General features: G+C 38.8%; 1 protein-coding gene across 1 annotated transcript in view; it reads right to left on the minus strand.

The window, feature by feature from the left end:
* Positions 1–7,944, minus strand: part of pdzd8 (PDZ domain containing 8) — a 43,874-nt gene extending 35,930 nt beyond the window's left edge. Inside the window, exon 1 of the mRNA XM_051422814.1 lies at positions 6,918–7,944. Coding sequence (XP_051278774.1) covers positions 6,918–7,798 — 881 coding nt within the window. The 5' untranslated portion in view covers positions 7,799–7,944. The remainder of the gene's footprint in view (positions 1–6,917) is intronic.
* Positions 7,945–19,447: the final 11,503 nt, after the last annotated feature.

Consider the following 19,447-nt stretch of genomic DNA (forward strand, 5'->3'; position numbering starts at 1 on the left):
TATCTCCACTCCACTGGTGCCACTTTTCACCAATATGTATGAAACTTGGTAGCAATGTAACATGCCGAGACCTACAGAAAAGCCTCTTGGACCCATGCCCCAAAACCCACAGGAAGTTGGCTTTTTTCATTTTCATTTTCACTCTCTGTGGCCATTTTGTTTGTCATTTTCACTTTAGGCAAATTTTCGCCTCGTATTTGAACTAATATCAGCTGAACATAATATAGACTGACAAGTTTTAAACTATCTGATCATTTAGTAAACTGGAGAGGGCTAAAAAAAACTACTGGACCTTAATGAAAGAAGAAAAAAGTCAATATAACAGGTGACCCTATACTTTTGAGCAGTAGTGTACATAAAAATACATTAATCAAAACAATGTGCATCAGCTTTTATCATTTAGTGACTTAAGAGCCTCAATCCAACAGTTCAATATTACCAAGGTTATTTAAGGGGCTGGGGGTTGATATAGGAGACCTGGCTGTGACGTAGACTTTACTGCAGCATTATTTATCTTGTGTGACATTGCAAAAAGACGTGAAAGGCACATTATTGGGCAGCTAATGGGCTGTTTTTTAACTATACTACTAATTCCAGCTCCAGGCAATTACAGTTGCGTTGTTTTAAAAAACTCATCATCTCTCGCTCCTGGGCTGAGAGCCAAAACAACAGCAAAACTACACTGACAGTCTAATCAATGCACTGGTCTCCTCCTGTCTGTGGTATGAAGAGAGTCTGAGCTCCAAGGAAACTGGACTGCCTCTAAAATGGCCAGCTGTTTGCAGTAGTGCTATCATCCTTCTACTTCTTACAGGAAATGACACGAGAAAAGAGGTTAAAGAGGAGTGACAAGGGATATCTACAGCGCAGTTATGTAACAAACAACCATATAAATGTACAAGCAGGGAGAGCAGATGCATCCTGGTATATAATAACGCATGAGTAAGGAATAAGTAATGATAATTCAATTCAGAAGAATTTGTCACTTTTACTTCATTGTATACAACTTACTGTAAAAGATCCACATCTGTCACTTTACTTAGTCTCCTATAATAAAGAGCATACTATATATTATGTTTGCCGATATTTATATTTCAGGTCTTGTCATATGTGGCGAGAAGCAATTAGTTAATTCATTATTTACGGTTTATTTGATGGACAGATCCAGGAAACATACAGACTGAAAACAGCTATATATATATATATCAAAAAAAACAAAAAAATAATATCTGATAATATTATCAGATATTAATATGTAATATATATAATAAATATCTGATGCAAGTACCTGTGTTTATCTGATATGATGATAATATCCCCCCATCCCAATATAAAAACAGGGTAAAAGGAATACAAAAAGATAACTAAAACACACAAAGGTTGTATTTAGTCTTCAATAGTATTCAATCAGACAAATGAGTAAATACATACAGAACACACTGAGGGACTGGCCAGTAGCAACTTGAGCTTTGGCAGTAGACGAACTTGCAAAGCCTGCAAGAAGTCTTCATGCGTATTTAAAACATATGTCCGGTATGGCCATATCATATTGGACATTCAAAAAAAGTCTAGTTCAAACTTTGTTCTGCTTAAATAGAACAAAGCTATCTTTAATCACACCTAGAGATGGCGATGGAGTCTCAGTAAGAAGCTTGTAAGTAGACCATGAGTTGGGAAGGGCTGGGTGTCTTTTGATACCGGTACCAGATACCGATACCTTGACTTTGATACTGGTAGCATCGATGCAATTCAGGTATGCTATAAAAGTACAGAAGTTTGGTACCCAGTCCTAAAATTGGGACTCTTTTGTCATGCGTCAACTGCCATTTCCAAGGACAAGATGAACTTTGATGCTTAACCTTTAAGAAACACAACCTAAAAGTGCTTTTGATAAAATGTACTATTCAGCTAGCATGTTAACAGATCCATCTCCACGACAATTCCATTAGCTGAAGAAGACGCTGTGATACGGTGGAAAGGAACAGAAAAAGGTAGCAAAGTGGCCACAAGTCAGGTTACATGCCATTATTCCCAAAACATCCACCACCAAGAGTCAAACTAATGAGTAAGAACATTTTTATTTGTATATTATTCCTGTCATTAACTGATGCTTAGTGAAACAACTAAAAAAACAAGAACAGTGAGCTGGAATGATGACTGGGGCAACATAAAACCATAACGGATTTGGCTTTGAGCGTAGTATTTCCCCCGTAGCTGGAGTTGTGACTACATGGGCACTGTAATGCCTGGATTACTTCCAGTGGGCCTTGGTCACAGCCCGCCCTTTCATAGGACTACCATCTGTGCCACTCAGCAAATCCCAAGGTCCAGCTTTCATTCTCTGAGGCTGCTCTGCATTACATCATCTCATCACGCTCATTTAGTGTGCATGATCGTGGGAGATGCACACTCACACGCAAGTCTAGAGTTCTGTTTGCTGCAGTGCTCTCCCACACAACTCAAAAGGCAGCAAGTCTATGGCACTAAATATATGTTTAATACTTGCAACAGTTAGACGACCAACAGCGATCCTTTGATCACATTCAATGGGCTTGGACTTCCTGGATCCAGTTAACCTTGTTTGGCAGATGGACTCAAAACATGAGATTGCACAGCAACTTCCCAGATGGTTCTGTGTAACAATTAGGCATGGGACAATGATAATTTCATGTCATAATTATCCTGGCCAAAATAAATGCAATTCACGATATTATCCCAATAACCATCAAAATACTTACTACTAATACTTACTTAAATACTAAAATGGCACTAAAACATATAACATATTTTTTTCAAGGTCATATTGATATGATTATAAGTAATCAAGGAAACCGATAACCAAGTGTCAAAATTTAGAATAACCAGTGGTGGAGTGAAACATTTACTCAAGTACTATACGGAAGCAAAATTTTGAGGCATTTCCATTCTATGCTACTTTACTTTATGCTACTATGCATTTTGGAGGTAAATACTGATCTGATAACTTTAGTCACTTTGATTCACATTATTAATACAAATATAAATCAACTAATACATTATGACGTATTATTATAGATTAAGCTACCCAGCAGTATAAAGTAATCAAACTTAGCTCCACCTTTACCAGCTGCAACAACACATAAGTGATTAACACATTTATGCATCAGTAATTATAATACAATATAATATACATTATTCTGAAATGGGCCAATCTGGCCACTTTTATTTTTGCTTCTTAAAGTCTATTCTGATACTATTACTTTTGTGCTTTTTCTTGTAACAGTTTACATTTTTACGTAGTGACATTGCTAATTTAACTTAAGTAGTAAAAGATCTGATTACTTTACGTGTACATTTAATTAAATGCTGCAACTTTTCAACGTTATTGTTAAACTTATTACTCTACTATTAATCATGACATGTAACCAACAGATAGCGCTGTAGACGGGACACCAGACTACAGACAGAGAGAAAGAAGCGACTGCATCAGAGCGAACTTTGAAAAAGATAGCAAAACCAATAAACTGAAAAACGCTGAATATCGGATCCGATACAGTTAAATATCCCTACTCAGACTGGCACTTCATCTTCCTGACATTCTTTTGTTTGGAATCCATAGTACCGTATTTCGGCATATCCGGTTTGACTTTCTTTGTGGGAGATCCAACTACTCGATTCATCCATGGAATAATGCTCAGTTCCTAAAATAACCGATAGCTGCAGCCCTTTCCTTGACACCTGCATACTGTGATAGAACTTGCAGCCTTGCTTTCACTAGAAGTCTGCAAGGTGAATTGGACGAAGAGAGGGGTGAAATAGAGCAAGTGTGTGCCAGAGAGAGCAAGAAATGGTCCACACTGCACTTTGATAAATAATAGGAAATAACATAATCAGCCACTCTGTCCCCTGATAACGAAGGACAGGCACTTTGACAGGACTGAACTCAGGCTGAGACAAGTCAGTAGTAAGAATACACATTTGTCTTGTTGCCATGCTGCTGTAAGAAGGCTCCTTTCAGCAGTCTGCCACCAGTATGTGCACGTCCACTGGCTGAGTTTTGATGACTTTCATTTGTTACTATTTTTTTAATTTGGTAAGTAACCAGAATGAAATGAGGACCTAAAAACACAAGTTACTGTTTAGTTTTGCTTTCTCTTACACACACACACACTTTCTACTTCACTCTTTTTCCTCTTTCCATTTCACTCGCTTCTTTAACTTATTAACAATGTTTGTTCACTTTGGACTTTTTCCATGTACTTTCCGGTATTTGATCAACAACAAAAAACAACCTATGAGAGCCAAGAAAGATAGTTGATTGAGAGTCTCATTCCCAGCGTCATATACAGATGGTTTTGGACCCTGGGAATGAGACTCAACAATCAACTATCTTCAAGCTTCCAACCCAAAAAGTCTTTATATTTTTCTCGGCTTGATTTGTGGTTTTTGTTCAGGCCCAGTGGTTCTTGCAAATGCCAGTAGGAGCACTAGAAGGAGAAACCTAATTAAGGGGACAACATGCAGCAAAGGGCCGCAGGTTAGAATCTAACCCAGTCTGCTGAAGTAAGGACTCAGCCTACATGGAACCTTTTTATTTTCAATGACACACCTGAAACATCCCTGCAGTCACACACACAGTTTAATGGCGATTGTTAAAGATGCCTGTATGTGGGAGGTAACAGCTGTCCACATGAAGATAAACGATACAAATCTGTGACAAGGTTGTAGATCCGGATAAGAAGAATACAATCATGAAAAAAACAGAAAGACTGCAGCACTGTTAATCTACAGAGCAGGCCTCTCTCAAACACAAGCTGTCTGTAAGAGAGCACCAATGAGGCCAGCCACCAAGAGGCCTATGTCCTTAAGCAGCCTCAGCAATCCGTGGATGACATGAGAGGAAAGTGTGCATATAGCAACTGTTGCCTGGGTTCTTTAACACTCGTAGCTTTATGGCAGACAGGCAAAGAGAGAAGCACTGTTGAAAAAATCTCACATGACATCTGGACTAGTGTTTGCTAGAGGGTGTATAGAAGACTCTGAGACAAAGTGAAAGTAGGCTCTCCCGTCTGTGGAGACCCAATGCGTTTTGGTCATAATACTAAATGTAGTAGTACTGTAACCATTATTTTTTACGTTGACTCCCCACAAAAGTGATACCTAAAAAATGACTAAGAACTGCAAGTGGGAGGGAAGGAATATAAAATCTTCTGACTCATGGAGTGGAAGATTTTATTTTAGATTATGGTGGAGAGTTTGGTCCCCCAAAAACATGTCTCTGCCAGTGTGACAGTACAACAAGAACCATGTCTAAAATATGTTTTAAAGTCTACATTGTACTAAGAAACAGGCTATTTGTTTTATAAACCAAAATGTGGTTTGGTCTGCAAGTTTGTCAGACGTCACCCAAATTTACAGATTATCTATGAAACACAATCTACACACTACTAAGGCTGCACAATTACTCAAAATATTATCGAAATGGCAATAGGGCCAGGTGCAATTTTCAATTGAAAGAAGCAGCATTTTGTTTGATAAAGTTAAAATGTGTGACAAACAGCATTACAATGAAGTACTGTAGTGCTGCAGAGATGCCATGGCCTACAAATCTACAAATTTCAGTGAAAATGTAAAAAATTGTAATGCAAAAACAAACAATCCGACAAATCTTGAATCATATCGCAATACTTTTTTTTTTACTGTATCATGCAACCATAAACGCTACACACAATTCAACCCATCTACCACCACTCACGGGAAACCCACAACCTTGGGTGAAGGGGCGTGTACACAGCCGCTCTTTGCGCAGGCAAATTGTAACTTAGTTTTACTAAACAGTTCCCATTTCTGTCTGCTGGAAGTCACACAGACAGTATTAGAGAGGGCAAGCTCATGTGGACAAGGTCCTGGGTTCAAGTCCCAGGGTGATTAAGTCTTCACTTACTCTGCAAGCTTCTCAAGCTCTCTTCTTCTGTGAAACCATGCATTGTGCTTGGACCCCGTCAACTGCTGCCTGTGGCTAACTGTATTTGAAGTATCCAGTTTATTCACAGTGGAAAAATTACAAAGTATAAATGTATCAAGTACCTGCATTTAGACTACAAAAGTGCTTGCATTTTGAATATGATGTTGATAAGACACAGCAGAGGTGAATGGAAATGAAAGAGCTATTCACTGCAAGAAACATTGGAAAAGAATGTGGGAGGGCTGGGGATTGCATAGGAAAAAAAGTGAGAAATGCTCAAAATGTATTATCTATATTTTTTTTTTTTTTATTCACATTAGGCAGCAGTATTTGCTTGGCAGCTACTGTTGTTGACATTGGAACTGCTCACTCTGGATGAACTACCAGTGGAATACAAGTGTGAAATGTAATCTAATTTCCAAAGAATAAAACAATTGAGGCACTTGTAGCCTGCTTTAGCAATTAACACACTTCCAGCTGTTTGTTTTGGAGAAATGCACTTACAATTGTGACCTCAGGTTAGCTTTTTTTTCCATATGGTAAAAATGTTATTCATTTGTTACTATATTATAATGCATCAATGTGGAGGTCTGGCTATGTGAGACTAGGGACGAAGAGATATAGTAAAAGTCATGGCAATATATCACCTAGCTTACAGTATCTTGACAGATCGCAGTGTATTGGATCACATGTATCGTATCGCCAGATCCTTGCCAATACACTCTGCTAATTCTAAGATTATACACTTATGAAATAGTACCTAGAAATATTATGTTCAATTTCTGTCAATGGATCCTCTTAAATGTTACACACTGGACCTTTAACATTCTGGTAAGTAGTCTGGTGTTTAAACGGCTTTAGTAGGCCTACAGGTGCTTCTATATATGGTGAGGAGTAACTTCAGCCGACGAGTTTTGGCTGTTGACATGGGAAACAGTGCTTGGCGTGGTAAACAGCGTGTTGTTGAGCCTACCTGATTTTGTAGTTTGGTAAGGTGTGTTTCTTTTTGATGACCCGTTTGAGCTGGTTAACTATGATGGAGGTTAGCTGAGGCAGCGGCCTTCCTTCGAACTGTGACTTCGCCTCAAAATCTACCAGTGGGTCCTCGAGGAAGGAGAAGGACCAATGGGAGAAGGGCATGCGCGTGAACTGCAGCCTCAGCCTGCCCACCACGCGCCTCATCTTAACGAACAGGTACGCGGACTTCCCAAACACCAGCTCTACGTCGATGGCGAGGTGAAAGCCGCCATTGTACTCGATGTCCACCTCAAAGTTGAGCTCCTCGGGCATACCGTCCTCGTTCAAATGCACCGGCTTCATAAGTTTGGCCGTTTTAAAGACCGGCAGAGAATTGCCCAGGGAAATGTCCCTGAGACTGAGTCCCTCCAGGAGCCGTCCTGCTGTCTTGGTCTGCAGCAGCTCCTCAAACTCCACCTTGATCTTTTTGGTGAGCCAGTGTCTGACCACAGGGGTGTCCCGGAGCTCTCTGAATAGGAACAAAAATATAGCGTTTAGGAAATGGCACGTTTCAGGTTTGTCCGCATCAGCGAGCTCGCTTTGGGAAGGCGGTGGCGGATGTTTGGGGCTGCCGCCGCTGACAGCCGCTTCCTGCTGCCGGCCTGAGACGGCCTCTTGCTGTTTGGATGCAGCAGATGCTGAGCTGTCCTGCTGCTGCTGGCCTGGTTCGGCATGTTGGGTATTAAAGTAATCCTTCAATGCGTTATCAGGCACTACTTTGACATACTGTTCTGTCCTGCCTGTGGGCTCGGGGTTTCTCCGGTATATCAGCAAGAACTGTAATATCAACGTAACGAGCGCTCCGGAGAACGCGGAAATCAATATTAAGTAAATCATTGTGAGTAGCTGCCGTCTCAGAGTCAGAGGGGTTTCATAATCAAACGCTCAGCCATGTTAACAAAGCAAGTTCCACCTGGTCGCTCTCAAAGCTGCCATATCATCTGCTTCTTTCCGGAGCTTCAGGCTCTTCACCTGATTGGACAAACGGCTTACGTCGCTGTGCGTAATGACGGAGGCATGTGTTTCTTTTGTTGCGTTCAAGGTATGTCGGATTTCTCACCTGCCGATTAGGAAAACCTGTTTGCAGGGTGCGAACTACAGGGGGAGCAAGGGGGAGCTTGGCCCCTCTTAACAATACATGAGCTCTCCTGATTGGGGAAGTTTTGGGGCATATTGACAATATGCTATTTTTTACATGCTTTTCTACTTTTCTATATTTCCATCATCATGTATCATATGTAAAATTAGGCTATTATTGATGTATAATTGGTGTATGATTGTGATTCATCAATAATTCACTTTAATAAAGGTTATCATAATTATAAACAATTTTTTTCTTCCTTACCCCACACACCACACACACTCATATTACCCACACCGACCCTTCTAATTTCAGCTTTCTTTCAACTGTTTTTGTTTTACTCTGTGTATGTTAATTTTTGCATCTTTTCACTTAAAAAAAGATAACAGATAATCATGTTACGTTACTTTAATATTGTATTTGGATTAGGTTACTGATTACGTATTATGACAGATAATCAGTAACTGTATCAGACTACATTTTTAATTTAACCCTCCCAACCCTGGCAGATCTCCCATTTGGCATGGAGGAAAATGTGTCACCACAAGCGACACTGCAACAGAACTTAAAATATTTTTATCAGACCCTTTTCTTTGATGATAAAGAGAGCTGAGCACATAGATGTGGCAGCATATTGCTGTATCAGTGGTTGTCAAACTTTTTCGGGCATTACCCCTTCCGAAGCTGAAAAAGGTTCATGCTGCACACCCCACAATTTTTCGCAATCTTTAACTGTGATAGGGCAACTAAAAATAATTTAAAAGAGGTTGAATTTTAGTGAATTAAAAAAAAAAACTGCGGTGGCTGCAGAAGATACAAACACCACTATCAGAGGCAGTGTTTGGTTTGTCATATGTTGTAATGGAAAAAAGAACCAGTCAGTAATTAAATAGAAGACAGTTGGACAGTGCAACTTTATCCCCTTAAATTAACACACACACACACACACACACACACACACACACACACAGAGAGAGAGAGAGACACACACACACACACCTCTTAACATAAATGCTCCTTTATTTATTTGGATGGAATGCCTCAGTTTTTCCCAGTGTCGATATCATGTAACTGTAAATCGAGAAGTATAACCATATGTCTGATTCATTTGCAGTGAAACAGGCCACACCAGTTGCTCCCTGTTCAGATCTTGTATCTTGTATCCAGATATACCTGTGTCACGTCACACCCTCTTCTGGGCAAAATGACACCTGATCCATCACTGGTCAGGAGACACTCAGGCCTGAATGGTAGTCATCTTAAAGAAAATTTAACTTTTTTTTTTTTCCTGAATTTTGCTGTCAATTTAAGGTTAGTATAACAATACAATTGCCATTTGTTTGTAGAGACAAGGTGCACAACCACTACACTGGCAACAGTTTTACCATCAAGTGTCCAGTCAGCAGCTTTTGGTAGCAGTGAAGTGAATGAAAGTGAAAAAAAAATTCTATGATAAGAGATACAATACAGCACTGCACCATCAGTGTCTACTTGTGTACTTGTTTGTTGCTTTCTTCTTCTTCGGTGAGGTTTTACGGCAGTTAGTGGTTGCGTTGAAAGTAGGAATATTGAATATAAAATGTGGTTTATTAACTTACATAAACTTTACATTTTTATTGAACTTATTATAATATAATTATTTTAGGAATTATGCATGACTAATATTCACGTACCCCTTGCAGTATGCGTACCCCCATTTGAGAAACACTGCCAAGGCCCCACAAATAGCATTAGCTCATTGCAAAGGCCCCCTGTTAAATCGTAAGTCTCCTCCCCACCTCCTCCCCCACTCCTCTCTTAACCACTTCCCCAAGATTATAAAGCTCCACCCTTTAGATCTTATTTCCCTCTTTTCCCTCCAAACCACACAGAAGAACAAAGAGAACCTGCTATAAGTTTAACATGGACTTGTTCACCTTTAAAATATGATTTAATGTGTTATACTGTTTTAAAGTTAAAAAATGTTTCATGCTGTATTCTAGAGAGTTTTCCTTCTTGTTAAGAAAAGAAAAAACAAGACCAGATTGTTGATGCATTAATGATGTGAGTTAAATTATCTAATTTATTTCTTATTAGTAGTTTGTTTGTAATTATTCACATTTGTAAGATTTGTTTAAAATTCTTTTTGTATAAAAAAAATCATCCACCATTCACCATCCACGTCCACATCCACCAAACACCTCTGAAAACCATAACCTACACACCAACTAAAATAAACTGTTGAAACAGATTTCTGGATCCTGTGTTTAAATGTGCACACCTCATAGGATGTTCAGTGAACCAACACCATCAACGCAATAGCTTTTTCACCCCCCTTTTGATTGATCCAACTGTGATCCAGCCACACCTGCTCTCTGGCTTGTGTTTCCTTGGATGTCCAGCAGAGGTCCCTAGTGTGATCTTGTTTCTACCGTTTTATCTGTGAGCTGTTGTCTCCTCTTCCTCTGATTATTCCAGGTCCCTGGTCTGAGTTCAGTTCAAACAGGATTGTGTTGCTTTGTCTTCTGCCTGTTGCTTCTTGTGACAGTACTCTATCTAGCTGGGGTCCTGTCTCCTTTGCTTCCATATATTAAGTAAATCATCCATCTTTATGTCTGGTAGTGTTGGCCAGTAAGACATTACAGGTAATATAACTTTTCCTAATATCTAGAAGTGTAACTAATTAATAATATACTAATTCTGATAAGCCTTCAACTTGCCAGGGACTGCAGATGAAAATTTGCCTATATGGCTACATCTGGCATATTTACATAGTGAACTTAATTAATGTGCATTTCAAAGTGCAAAAGTTGAGCATTATCTGTTTTTCCGGACTGACAATAAAACCTTTAAAACCGAAGTATTCCAGGTTTTCCGGAATTTTGCTCCATTCATTCTTATGGAGGATTCGTTTAAAATTCCCAGTTTTTCATGAATCTTTAACTTTTAACTATTTGTTCAAAATCAATTCAAACTCTGAAATGTTCGACATCTTCCAGACATTTTAGGGATTGTTTTACTTTCAAATCCCATTAAAACTTTTTTAAAAAGTAAAATCTATTTTTTAATCAAAATTACAATGGAAGTCACTTAAAAAACATACTAATTTACATATAGTTCCCTTTAAACTACATTAAAAAAAAGAAAGATTAATGAGTCATAAAAATAGAAATATTGATTTGTATGATGAATTGTTGAGGGAGAATTTAACAGTCTCACAGCCTAAGGGAAGAAGCTGTCTTTAGGTCTGGTCATACAGCAGTGGAAGCTTCTGTACCTCTTCCCAGATGGCAGCAGGGTGAACAGGCTGTGGCTGTCTTTTAGTATCCACCTCACCTAACTGATATCACTGACGCTGGGCAGCTGAGCACCAGTAATCTTTTGGGTAGTTTTAATCCCCCACAGATAGATAGATAGATAGATAGATAGATAGATAGATAGATAGATAGATAGATAGATAGATAGATAGATAGATAGATAGATAGACTTTATTGATCCCAAGCTGGCATTACACACAGTAACAACACAATGAAGTAAAGAGAACAACCTAGACATATCAAAAAAGCAATATAAAATAAAAGTATAAAAATGTATAAATAAGCGGTATATGGAGCAGCCTGTGAGAGAAGGTGCTCCACTGTCTGACCACTGTGTGATGGAGAGGGTGCTGATCATTGTCTACGATGGATAACAGTTTATTCAGCGTTCTCCTCTCCACCACGTACGATGATACATTCACATAGAAAGTTCAATTAAATTACATTTTATTTGTACAGCGCCAATTCATAACGGAAGTTATCCCAGGACACATAGAGCAGGTCTAGACCGATCTCCTTATTACATTATTTACAGAGACTCAACAGTACCACCATGAGCAAGCACTTGGCGACGGCAGCAAGGGAAAAACTGCCTTTTAAGAGGCAGAAACCTCGGACAGACCCTTCGGAAGAGGTGCACAGCAACAACAGTAGCAACAACTAATAGTTGTGACTGATAATGATGAACATGAAAAAGATGATGGTGACAACAATGAGCAGTGGTTATAGTAATGATAGTAACTGTAGTAATAATACTAGTAATAATAAAAATAATATCAGTGATATTAGCAATGGCAGTCAAGCAGGACCATGGCAGGAGGCTCCACTAGGATCCATGAGAACCTGCGAGACGAGAAAGCACAAGAACTCCGGGGAAGAAGTGAAGTTAGTAACATGCATTAATGGAACATGAATGAGTGCAGAAAGAGAGAGAGAGAGGAAGAGAGGAGCTCAGTGCATCATGGGAAATCCCCCGATAGTCTAGGCCTATAGCAGCATAACTAAGGGATGGTTCAGGACTCACCTGATCCAGCCCTAACTATAAGCTTTATCAAAGAGGAACGTCTTAAGCCTACTCTTGAATGTGGAGAGGGTGTCTGCCTCCCGAACCACAACTGGAAGCTGGTTCCACAGGAGAGGAGCTTGGTAACTGAAGGCTCTGGCTCCTGTTCTACTTTTAGAGTCTATAGGAACCACAAGTAGCCCAGCATTCAGAGAACGCAGTGTTCTAGAGGGGTAATAAGGTACTATGAGCTCTTTAAGATATGAAGGGGCCTGACCATGAAGAGCTTTGTAGGTAAGGAGGAGTATTTTAAATTCTATTCTAAATTTTACAGGGAGCCAGTGCAGAGAAGCTAGTACAGGAGAGATGTGATCTCTTTTTCTAGTTCCTGTCAGTACTCATCTGAATTAATTGGAGTGTCTTAATGGACTTAGTGGCAACCTGATAATAAAGAATTGCAGTAATCCAGCCTAGAAGTAACAAATGCATGGATTAGTTTTTCTGCATCTGTCTGTGATAGGATGTGTGTAATTTTTGTTATATTACGTAAATGAAAGAAGGCTGCTTTATGTGGGAATTAAATGACAAATCCTGATCAAAGATTCAATTCAATTCAATTCAATTTTATTTGTATAGTGCCAATTCATAACAGAAGTTATCTCAGGACACTTTTCAAACAGAGCAGGTCTAGACCGAACTCTTTATAACATTAATTACAGAGACCCAACAGTACCACCATGAGCAGGCACTTGGCGACAAGGGCAAGGAAAAACTGCCTGTTAAAAGGCAGAAACCTAGGACAGATCCTTCGGCTCTAGGTGGGTGGTCGTCTGTCTCGACCAGTTGGGGTGAGAGAGAGAGAGAGAGAGAGAGAGAGAGAGAGAGAGACAGACAGAGAGAGAGAGAGAGAGAGAGAGAGAGAGACAGACAGACAGACAGACAGACAGACAGACAGACAGACAGACAGACAGACAGACAGGTGCACAGCAACAACAGTATTGGCAATGGCAATCTAGCAGGACCATGGCAGGAGGCTCCACCAGGATCGATAAGAACCTGCGAGACGAGAAAGCACAAGAACTCCGGGGAAGAAGTGAAGTTAGTAACATGCATTAATATAAGATAACGCCAAGATTCCTGACAGTGGTACTAGAGGCCAAGGTAATACCATCTAGAGTAACTATGTCTTTAGACAGCGAGTCTCTGAGGTTTGGGGCCAAGTACAAGAGTTTAACATCAAAAAATTGCAGTTCATCCAGGTTTTTATGTCCTTAAAACATGTTTGTAATTTAGATAATTGGTTAATTTCATTGGGCTTGATCGTTAGATATAACTGTGTATCATCTGCATAACAATTAAAGTTAATGGAGTGTTTCCTAATAATGTTGCGTAAGGGAAGCATATATAAAGTGAATAGAATTGGTCCAAGTACAGAACCTTGTGGAGCTGCATGACTAACTGTAGTATTTATGGAAGAGTCATCGTTTACGTGTACAAACTGAGAACGATCTGATAAGTATGACCTAAACCAGCTTAATGCGGTTCCTTTAATGCCAACTTGATGCTCAAGTCTCTGTAAAAGAATATTATGGTCAATGGTGTCAAATGCAGCACTAAGATCTAATAATACAAGTACAGAGACAAGTCCATTGTCGGAAGCAATCAAAAGGTCATTATTAACTTTAACCAGAGCTGTCTCTGTGCTGTGATGAACTCTAAATCCTGACTGAAAATCCTCAAATAAGCTGTTTCTATGTTGAAAGTTTTTCGGCGACTACTTTCTCCAGAATCTTAGAGATGAAGGAGAGGTTAGAAATCGGTCTATAGTTGGCTAAAACCCCTGGGTCAAGAGTGGGCTTTTTAAGAAGGGGTTTAATTACAGCTACTTTAAAGGACTGTGGTACATATCCTGACAATAAAGAAAGATTGGTCATATCCAGTAAAGAAGTACCAATTAAGGGTAAGACTTCTTTAAGCAGCCTAGTTGGGATGGGATCTAACAGATATGTTAATGGCTTTGATGTAGAAATTACTGAAGTTAATTGATGAAGATAGATAGCAGAAAAACAGTCTAAATATATATCTGATTTTACATTAATTAAAGTTCCTGAACTTGGAGAGACAGTAATACCTGTTGAGGGCATTTGGTTATTAATTTTCTCTCTAATAGTAATAATTTTATTATAAAAGAAGCTCATGAAGTCATTGCTACTTAAGTTTATGGGGATACGTGGCTCAATAGAGCTGTGACTCTCTGTCAGCCTGGCTACAGTGCTGAAGAGGAACCTGAGGTTGTTCTTATTTTCTTCTATTAGTGCTGAATAATAGGCTCCCCTAGCATTACGGAGGGCCTTTCTATAGGTTTTAAGATTATCTTGCCAAATTGAGCGATATTCTAATAATTATGAAGAGCACCATTTCCTTTCAGATTTCTGCACTTTTTACTTTAATTGGCGGGTTTGGTGATTGTACCACGGTGCTAGTCTCCTATGCTTTAGTATTTTACTCTTTATAGGAGCGATAGAGTCTAATGTTGATCGTAGTGAGCCTGCAGCACTATTAACAAGATGATCAATTTGGGAGGGACTAAAGTTGTTATAGGACTCTGTTAAATTCAGACATGGCATTGAATTAAACACTGATGGAATCTCCTCCTTAAATTTAGCTCCAGCACTGTCAGATAGACATCTGCTGTAGGAAGTTTTGCCTAATGGCTTGTAATCTAGTAATAGGAATTCAAAAGTTATTAAATAATGGTCAGATAGAAAAGGATTTTGTGGGAAGACTATTAAATGTTCAATATCAATGCCATATGATAGAACGAGGTCAAGAGTGTGTTTAAAACAATGAGTTGGTTTATTTACACTCTGACAGAAGCCAATTGAGTCTATTAATGAGATAAATGCATTACTAAAGCTGTCATTGTATCGCCTACAATGATTACTTTATCTGATTTAAGGACTAAACTTGGTAAAAACTCATAAAATCAGAGTACGGTCCAGCAGTGCGATACACTATAACAAACTGAACTGGCTGCAGTGTTTTCCAGGTTGGGTGAGAAAGACTAAGAACAAGGCTTTCAAATGAATTATAATTTAATTTAGGTTTAGGATCAATTAAAAGGCTTGAATCATATATGGATGCTACTCCACCTCATTTAGGCTAACATATTCATCATGGCACAGCCAGGTCTCAGTAAGACAAAGTAAATCAATGTCATAATCTGATATTAATTCATTAACTAGAACAGCTTGAGATGACACAGACCTGATATTTAACAGTCCACATTTCATTCTCTTATTTTGTGCTCCTGTGGAGTTTGTTTTAATTTTTATTAGGTTCTTTTTTTTCAATTCCTCTTGTTTTTATTTCTTTAAATAGTTTAGGTGGTCGGGGGACAGACACAGTCTCTATGGGGTTTTGGGTGGGTGACTGTTCTAATGGAAGCGCAGAGAAGTGTGTAAGACAGCAGCTCTGCTTCCTGGTCCTAACTCTGGACTGTCAGGTTTTAGAAATAAACTTCGCCATATTTCTAGATAAGAGAGTCGCTCCATCCAAAGTGGGATGGATGCCGTCTCTCCTAATCAGACCAGGTTTTCCCCAAAAAGGCTGCCAGCTATTTATGAAGCCCACATTGTTTTCTGGACACCACCTCAACAGCCAGCGGTGGAATGACAACATGTGGCTTACATGTCATCACTGGTCACATTGGGCAGGGGGAGAAAACTAGGGAGTCCGACATTGTTTTTGCATAATTACACACCGACTCCACATTAATTTTAGTGACCTCCGATTGACGTAATCGGGTGTCATTACCGCCGACGTGAATAACTATCTTATTATGGGACTTTCTAACATTGATTCAACTTTTCTTCATACTCTTACACAGTCGCAGTTCAAAAAGTCATGATGTTTTCAACCCTCCTTTATTGTGTGAATGTTCACACCTAGAGGAGTTAAAACATTGCCTAGAAATCTTTACCCACATCCTTCACTCAGAACATGGGGAAACGTGTGCAGGGGCGGAGCTAGAGGGGTGGCCGGGGTAGCCACTGGAACCTGATTGGACACCTCGGGTGCCACCCCAGTTGATTGACAGGTCACTGTATGTCACGTCGAAAATAGTGTGATTTTTAAACACAAACAGAGAAGGCAGTATAACGTCTTTCTGAGTCTTGCATCTAGTGTCCGTGATGTGCAGCCTTCTCTTTTCCCACGGGTGTTTTTAATTTTCTGAATGAATGGCGGTGCGCGGGTTTAATTCAGGCCCGGCACTAACCAATTTGGCGCCCTAGGCAAGATTTTAGGTGGCGCCCCTCTTGCATCGCAATAAATTCCACTGCCAGTTATATACATACATATACTCACGCAAGAAACTGAATAGCTTTGTCTTTGACATTTTATTTTATTTTCAGAGAAACAAGTTGCTCAATCAAAACAGTTAACAAGAAAATAATAAATTAGAAATAAATAATACAAGAAATAAAATAGCCCACACAAAGTATAAAATATAACTACCCACAAAATAAAAACTGTAAACGAGTGATAAAATAAATTAAACTACACCACCACCTAATCACCCTCACATCACCTGCTACAGTTGTACTCTCCTAGTCGTTCTTGCAGCAAAGTCATCTACAACATCATCATATGACAACTGATTTGAGACCACATGATTGATGCTTATGATGGAAAGTCCACTGAGTTGTTGCATCATAGTAGCTCTCAGGTAAGGTTTAATGAGTTTGAGCTTGGAGAAGCTTCTTTCAGCAGCAGCCACTGTAACAGGAAGAGTTGGGTGTTACAGTCTAATAATAAAAGAAATGATTCCAAGAATAAAATTAAATAATAAAAATGAAAAACCTAAGAGATGCATTACTTTCACTGTACTGTACATGAATGATATACGGTGCAATTTTTTCTGATATGCAAATTAGATTAGATTTAATCTTATTGTCATTACAGTGAAATGCTGATGAGCAGAATGCAAAGAAGCAGTAAACTGCAGTATAATATAACATATGGGAATGTTTTAACATTAATGATGTGCACTTTAACATGGATGTAAAATATAACACTATAAACACACTTTAGACGATACTGAACACAACAAACAACAAGGCTTCCAACTCTAATATATAAAGGTGTGTGAAAGGAATAGCATTTGACTGACTGTTACAAGCAGAGCAAACGTTAGCTAACCAATAATAAATAAAAATAAAAATGTAGACAAATATAAACACCTGCTGAATAGATCTACTCTTTACAAATGTCCCTGAGAAATAGAAGGTGGGAGTATTACTTTTTTCCATAACAGCTGTTCGGCCCCTCCATAACATGAACTGACATTAAAACGAGGTAACGCTATTTATTGATTAGCAAACCGTGTTAGACTAAAGGTTACTATCGTTCTGTAACAGGCAAATCATTTCATCACATTATCTTTACTCTACCTCTGTCTTTGTCGCGTTTTTCCTCCTCTTCTTTTTTTCCTTCCCTGGGCACCGGAAAAGTTTTGGTGGTTTTGACATTGTTAATGGTTTCTGGGGTCACCTCAGAAAACTCAACCATCTCCCAGAGAGCAGGTAGAGGAGGAGGGGGGGCAGGGGGCTTAATAAAGTCTTATTATTATTTAATAGGCTTTGCTATACAGTTAAATTAATGTGGGCTTGTTTTTTTCATACTAAGAAATAATAATTTTATAAAGAGTTCGGTCTAGACCTGCTCTATTTGAAAAGTGTCCTGAGATAACTTCTGTTATGAATTGGTGCTATACAAATAAAATTGAATTGAATTAATAGCATCAACTTGTTTTAGTATAAAAATATTGAAAGTTGCACCTTTTGTTTTTTTTTTCTTCCCCCATTGTGGCGCCCCCTAGATGGACGGCACCCTTAGCATTTGCCTATACTGCCCATGCCAGATGAGCTAATTCACCCAGTTTGACATACATGCGCACACACAAAAACACTCTATTTTTCTATATCTTTTCTAAATCTATTGGCAGAAACTGAATAAATTATTCATAAGTATGTTTTCATTAGTGTATAATGACCTGAATATAAGAATTTGCTATGTTTCTACAAACCAAACACTGGCTTGAGATAGAAGCCTTTTATGTTTGTTGCAAGTTTTGCTGTAGTTTCTCCTGCACACTTAGAAGGGGAGAGTGAAGCGAGGGAGCAGCAAGTACACTAGATGCCACTAAATCCTTTAAAATGTCAATCAAATCAATGTGCTTGTCCGCTCTAAATTAACATCCTTTCATAAACTTATAGTAGATTTGTATTATATCCTACTGCACTGGGGCCCCAGCTAGTGGCTGTCAAAGGCAAGGGGCCTTATTGATTTTGAGTCGTGTAAAAAAGAAAAAAAAAATCAACCAAGAATCAACAAACAACTGAGCTCACTATTTGTAGTATGTGAAGTTTGCAAGTATACAGTTGTATTTGTATTGTATTTTCCTTGTTAGTGTAGTTTTTGGTTTTATATTGTTTTTATTGTATGTGTGTGTGAATGAGACTCTGGTTTAGGTGAGTGGGTAGAGGATCTGACCTTCAAGGGGAAGGGGCTGGGAACGGGTGTGGCTAAGAAAGTGGTGGTGGTGGTAGTAGTGGTGGTGGTGGTAGTAGTAGTAGTAGTAGCAGTAGTATTATCATCATAAAACATCATAGTCATAATCTTCATCTCCCATGAAGTCTGTGTCTCAGCTTTCTGTCACTCCCAATTTATGCAATTCCAGTAATGTTTATGTCCATTTTCAATCAGATATCTTGAGGTCAGAGGTCAAATAATAACTGAAAATGGCCATGCCAGTTTTTCCATCGCCAAAATTTTGCCTACACTGTAAAAAAAGTTGAAAACTGTTTAACCATGACAGTAAAAGACCGTAAACTCTAAATAAGTTAAATGCAGTTTCTGTAACAGTGAAAGACCATCATATCTCATGGCAGAACCTTTATTAATACAGCATTTTAACGGAGTTTATAAGGAACAAAGTCGTCCACCGTAATATCTCACCAGCATTAATAAGGAAAACTGTTTTCTTTTTTATGATAAAAACTTACAAATATGGAATAGAACTCCAACTTTAACCGGAAAATCAT

This window comes from Dicentrarchus labrax, unplaced genomic scaffold (genome assembly GCF_905237075.1).
Source record: "Dicentrarchus labrax unplaced genomic scaffold, dlabrax2021, whole genome shotgun sequence".
In the NCBI taxonomy this organism is placed as follows: Eukaryota; Metazoa; Chordata; class Actinopteri; family Moronidae; genus Dicentrarchus; species Dicentrarchus labrax.